This window comes from Nicotiana sylvestris, chromosome 11 (assembly GCF_000393655.2).
Source record: "Nicotiana sylvestris chromosome 11, ASM39365v2, whole genome shotgun sequence".
Classification (NCBI taxonomy): domain Eukaryota; kingdom Viridiplantae; phylum Streptophyta; class Magnoliopsida; order Solanales; family Solanaceae; genus Nicotiana; species Nicotiana sylvestris.
Window position 1 is genome coordinate 129,062,363 of NC_091067.1, and position 5,740 is coordinate 129,068,102.

Here is a 5,740-nt window from a genome sequence, read left to right on the forward strand (position 1 = left end):
ATACCATATCGTAATGCAATTGGTGCGCTAATATATCTTGCTAACACTACAAGGCATGACATAACCTTTTCAGTTAATGTCTTAACAAGATATAGCTCTGCTCAAGGAGAAATTGGAAAAAAATCAAGCACATATTGCGTTATCTAAGGGGGATTACCGATGTGGGCTTATTTTATGGCAATGATTGCAATACCGATCTTGTTGGTTATGTCGATGTGGAGTATTTATCTGACACACACAAGGCTTGATCTCAAACATGTTATGTGTTTACATGTGTGGCACTGTCATATCTTGGCGATCGACTAAGCAATCAATCGTGGCTACTTCTTCTAATCATGCTGAGATAATTGCTATTCATGAAGCAAGTCGAGAATGTGTATGGTTGAGGTCTACTATACATCTTATTCGAGACAAATGTGGTTTGAAGTGTGATAAACTACCCACAGTTTTGTATGAAGAAAATACAACATGCATAGCCCAATTAAAGGGAGGATTCATAAAGGAGTTAGGACAAAGCACATTTCACCTAAATTATTGTTCACACATGATCTTCAAAAGAATTGTGATATTAATGTGCAACGGATCCGTTCAAGTAATAATATGACTGATTTGTTCACCAAATATCTACCGGCGTCAACCTTCAAGAAACTAGTGTACAAGATTGGGATACGAAGGCTCAACGATGTGAACTGATGATCTTATCAGGGGGAGTTAATATGCGTTGTACTCTTTTTCCCTTACAAGGTTTTGTCCCATTGGGTTTTTCTTGCAAGGTTTTTAACGAGGCAACCAAAAGGCGTATTTCTAAATATGTGTACTCTTTTTCCTTCATTAGGATTTTTTTCCCATATGGTTTTTTTCTAATAAGGTTTTAACGAGGCACATTATTTATGGACATCCAAGGGGAGTGTTATGATAAAAATCAAAATATGGTGGATGTCTACTCTTCCTCCATGATCTTTCTCTCAAATGATTAATGACATATTCAATGACATATTTTCTATGTTCAATGACATATTCCATGACATATTTTCTTCACTTTTCATGCCTATATAAAGGCCTTGTAATAGATAGGAAAATACACACAATTGAAGAAGAAAATTTCTTCCTTTCTCTGTATCTCTTTCTTGTTCATGTTTTACTAAATTGTCTTTATTTCTTGTTCATGTTTTACTAAATTGCTTTTATTTCATAACAAGGTATTATATATCGAGTTGCTTATTAATGCTTTTGGCCATCAACTTGGACAAGAAGGAGCGATTTGGAAATTGAAAATATAACACTCGATTTTTTTTTATTTTTGACTACGTAATATTTTTTTCTTTGCCAATCATATATTAAAAAACAAAATACATTTAATCAAAGATAAAGTACAATTGAAAGGCAATTCTGGTGAAATGACCAAATATATCCCAAGTGGGACAAGATCAACCTCACTTTTTCTTCAATATTCTTGACAATTTTCCCCCCTGAAACTTAAATGAAACATGTTCAATGCACACTTAAATAAATTTCAAGAAAACAAAAGAAAAAATCCACATTGAAATCCTTTGAGACTTGGACGCTTCAACTACTCTTTCCAACTATTCATTGGCAAGTAGGACCATCTCAAGGCACCCCAAACAATATTCCTTTACACGCTTCATTCCTCTTATTCGTGATTTCAGCTTATATTCACTTACAATATGAAATTTTATGTAATTAATGCAATTTACATTAATTTCTTTTACGAACCATACTAACACTCAGGAGTGTGAGTATGGTCTCTCCTGGGGTCCCGACAATAATCATACACCTTATAGTTCCTCTGCACCCATAGCATGGCCGCCATCTGCTGGCGGCTCAGCCCACCAGCTCTAGACGAAGAGCTGGAGGGCGAGCGTCCGCACCAGGGGTTCTCGTTAGCTGTGCAACCAGCAATTTTAAAATTGTTATATTTTCCGATGAATGGTTGGTACCGATAATCGGCTTTAATTCTTCCTTCCTCTGTTGCCCAAGATGAAGCATCCCAAATTGAACCATACACATACATAGGTCTTTGTGGAAATGTAGCATCATTTTTCCTAGGGTATCTTCTGATTGGAACATCGTCGACAAAAAATCTACAAGTCAAAATCAAAGAAAACAATAGCAAGGACACGTTAGAAAAAAAAAACAACTAAAAGAAAACATTTGCATGGGGCCTAAAGTGGTTACATTAATGAATGAGAATACTTTTTGATATTTGACAAAAATAGCATAACTATATATTTTATGTCACCTAAAGGAGTAGATACATATCTATATCTTTTAACTTCTTGCTATTAGGTTTTACTCGATTCTCTGTCTAGTTGCTTTGTCAATCTTTAACTAATCTCTTGATTTAAAAGTTGTAGAGTTAATTATTGTACACTAAAGAATTTTTATGCTATCATATCACTTATACGGTATAAACGACTCTCTTTGCCTATATATCCTGTGTGCGATGAGTCAAATACTTCATGTGAATTATGTATACATACATGCATGATGTTGATATAAAGTTGATAAAACGATATGGAAAAAGAAAAAATCTTAAAAAGACTAAAAATAGACAATTAAATAAAAGACTAAAAATAGACAATTAAATAAAAGACTAACATGATCTCATTGGGATTCCAAAGGATAGCATAATTGTGGTAAGCTTGAGTTGGGTCAAACCAAAGGTGAAATTTCATTTCTCTCCCAATAATATTTCCATCTCCACTTCCTCTGATGTATACATTTGTTTGTAAAGTATAAGGCTTATTTGGCGTTGTTCCAAGAAACTCAATATCAATTTCATCATGGTTCCCTGGATAATCTTGATTGTTTGAAAGCTACCACAGAATTCATGAAAAAAGAAATATAATGATTATTATATAAAAAATCAAAATATCAGTAAAAATAATTTTTTTTATTAAATTTGTTCTCACATAGAAAGAAGTAATAATTCCAGCAGTGTAACCAGGCTGTAGCTTCACAGAAGTGCCAAAATAACCGGAACGATAATTTTTTAGAGATTTAAAGCCACTTCCCCCTGTATTTAAAATACATGAGAAAATCCAAGAAATTAGAAATATGAGATGCTATGCAAAACTTAAATGTGCAATAAAGGAAAATGAAGATGTGATTAGAAAAATTCTAGTGGAGGGTGTAAAAAGATATTTACACACAATCAAATATCGCTTATAATGTAATATATAAATCTCTATGATGACATTAATTGATCAGCTTGATAAAAATGATAATTAATCTATTATGACAGGTTAAACAACACATTATATATAGTTCAAAAGACAGTCAGATGCACAAAGCATCTCGCATTAACGTAAGGTTCGGAGAAGAGCCGCACCCCAAGAGGTGTAAAGTAAACAGTCACCTTAATACAAGCATTAACGGCGACGGCTGAACCCGTGACCTATAGGTCACCGCGGAGACAACTTTACTGTTGCTCCAAGTTCCCCTACTAATATTGCATACAAAGAAATAAAAGAGAGACAAGAACTAAAAGACCTGTGGTTTTATCAAGCCATATAGTTAAGGCACTTTGGTCCAAAGATTGATGTTGAGGACCCCAAAGGTTTCTAAAACACTGGCTAAACCCTAAAGATTGAACCTTAGAACTAGGATAGTAGCCTGGAGAAGGGGGACCCTGAGCATTGCTTGAATTGAACAAGAAAAGGAGAAGCAAAGAAAGAAGGAATAAAGCCATAATTATAAAAGGGAAGAAATATAATCAATTAATGTGGATAAAAATGAGTGCTTTAGAGGCACTGGTGTTGAGATGATGATATGATAAGAATTGAAGTGTTGTAGGATTGAAGGGAGAAGAACACATGGAGATGAGTATAAATAAGAAGATTGAGGTCCCACTCAAGAAAATGAATTGATTAGAGGTTGATGGAAGTTATACATATAGAGACAAATACAAAGAAACCATTTGTGATGTATTTTCATGAATATATATGTTGAATCAAGCCATTTTCCGTATATAAAGTATGAATATCAAAAATTTACCTCCACCCGATATTTATATTAGATTATATAAAATTATATGGTTAAGTGATTTAATCATGTGGTGAGTATATACTAGTACTAGTTAATTATGGTCAAGTGAGAGAAACATACATGCAAATACATAAGATTTAGTGATTTGGTATAAACACCGAGTGTATGCAAGTTCACCTATTTAAAACTCATAATCTAACGAATCACCGGAAAATTCTCACAAAACAAGTGTGGTTTATTCAATATTTACTATATATCCCTCTTTTTGTCCTTCCCTTTTCTCTTCCTTGATCCTCCAATATAATATTTTTTATTTTGAAAATAAAAGTGATATGCTTAGTTTATATTTTTTTTTTCCTTTTTAAATTCATCAGCAAAATTAAGTTGGTTAGGATTTCTCGTTATGGGAAAAAACAAAGAAGATTAAAGAGGAATTGTCATAAGTGGTATTCTTCTTTTTTCTTTTGTCTTTTTATTTTTCATTTTCATTTCTTCTCATAATTACATTCTTATTGTTACCCTATATATATCCACTTTTTCGGTTTCGTTTTCCTCGTCGTGACACTGCCCTTTCTTACAGCGACAAACTTTTTAAAATCAACACTATTTTTCTACATTAAACACGACTTTCATTTAGCTTTGCTTTCTATCCAAATTAAACATCAAACTCACATTTCTTTTTCTTTTTTCCTATTCAATAATATGCTTCAATTATTATAATTCGGAGTTTAGCATCATTTTGTACTATATATCCATTTGGTGTATCCTCTATTCTTTTTTTTTTTCTTCAAAAGACATAATATTTTTTTTTGGTGTATCCTCTATCACTATTTTATTTTATTATAATTTGAATGAATAATTGTTAATTAATGAAGTTGTTGTATAGTGCTACTTTCAATTTCCTTCTCTCATTTTAAAGTGTATGCCAACATTCTATCCATTGATCCATTATTTGCTTGTGCTGTCCCATTTTGGAACAGTGTGTAAAAGCAATTCCTTAATATCAATACTAAATCTATATCACTATTAAAAAAGGCGAAATTAAATAAATAAGTAGAACTATCATGGAAATTTCGTAAATATCTTTTGTTCATTATTTTCAATCTACAATATTATCAACTCAATCCCAAAATGTGTAGCTTTTATAGGTTCTATCGATCATATATATGCACTTCTTGAGTCGAGGGTCTATCGAAAATTGACTCTCTACCTCCACAAGGTAGGGATTAAGTCTGCATACATACTATCCTCCCCAAACCTCACATGTAAAAATACACTGAGTATGTTGATGTTGTTATTGTACCGGTCATATATGCACTTCAACAATATAATCCTCGTCACATTGCTTTGAAAAGCATGTTTAAAATGCATTTTCCTCCTCTCTTTATTTAATTTTGCCAAAGTGAATGAATCCACTGCGTTCATTTGTAGTAATATTTTTAAGTAGTCAAATATATATCTCCTAATTTTTTCCAGTTATGGAGTCACAGTTATCTAGTTTATTTATTCATGCATGTGTGGTGTCAGATTCATTCTATTAGAAGTAAATAGAAAGTCAGACCTTCGCCATATCAATTTATCATCATTTGTAGCTAGAGGAAGTAAGAAAAGAGAAAGCATTTACACATCCTTTCTAGACTCAACTGTATGTCGACTTGAATAAATGAATTTGCCTCCCTTTGGGCTCGTCCATTTATTGGGTGATCCCTTAATCTTACGTTCTAATGTTTGC

At 32.6% G+C, this 5,740-nt stretch overlaps 1 protein-coding gene across 1 annotated transcript; it reads right to left on the bottom strand.

Annotated features, from left to right (window-relative positions):
* Nucleotides 1-1,335: 1,335 nt before the first annotated feature.
* LOC104217377 (xyloglucan endotransglucosylase/hydrolase protein 31) lies at nt 1,336-3,820 on the bottom strand. The gene is made up of 4 exons (XM_009767613.2): nt 3,514-3,820; nt 2,934-3,037; nt 2,620-2,837; nt 1,336-2,102 (listed from the first exon to the last, which is right to left on the bottom strand). The coding sequence occupies exons 1-4, from the start codon at nt 3,710-3,712 to the stop codon at nt 1,739-1,741; spliced, it is 885 nt and encodes a 294-aa protein (XP_009765915.1). The 5' UTR covers nt 3,713-3,820; the 3' UTR covers nt 1,336-1,738.
* Between the last annotated feature and the right edge of the window lie 1,920 nt (nt 3,821-5,740).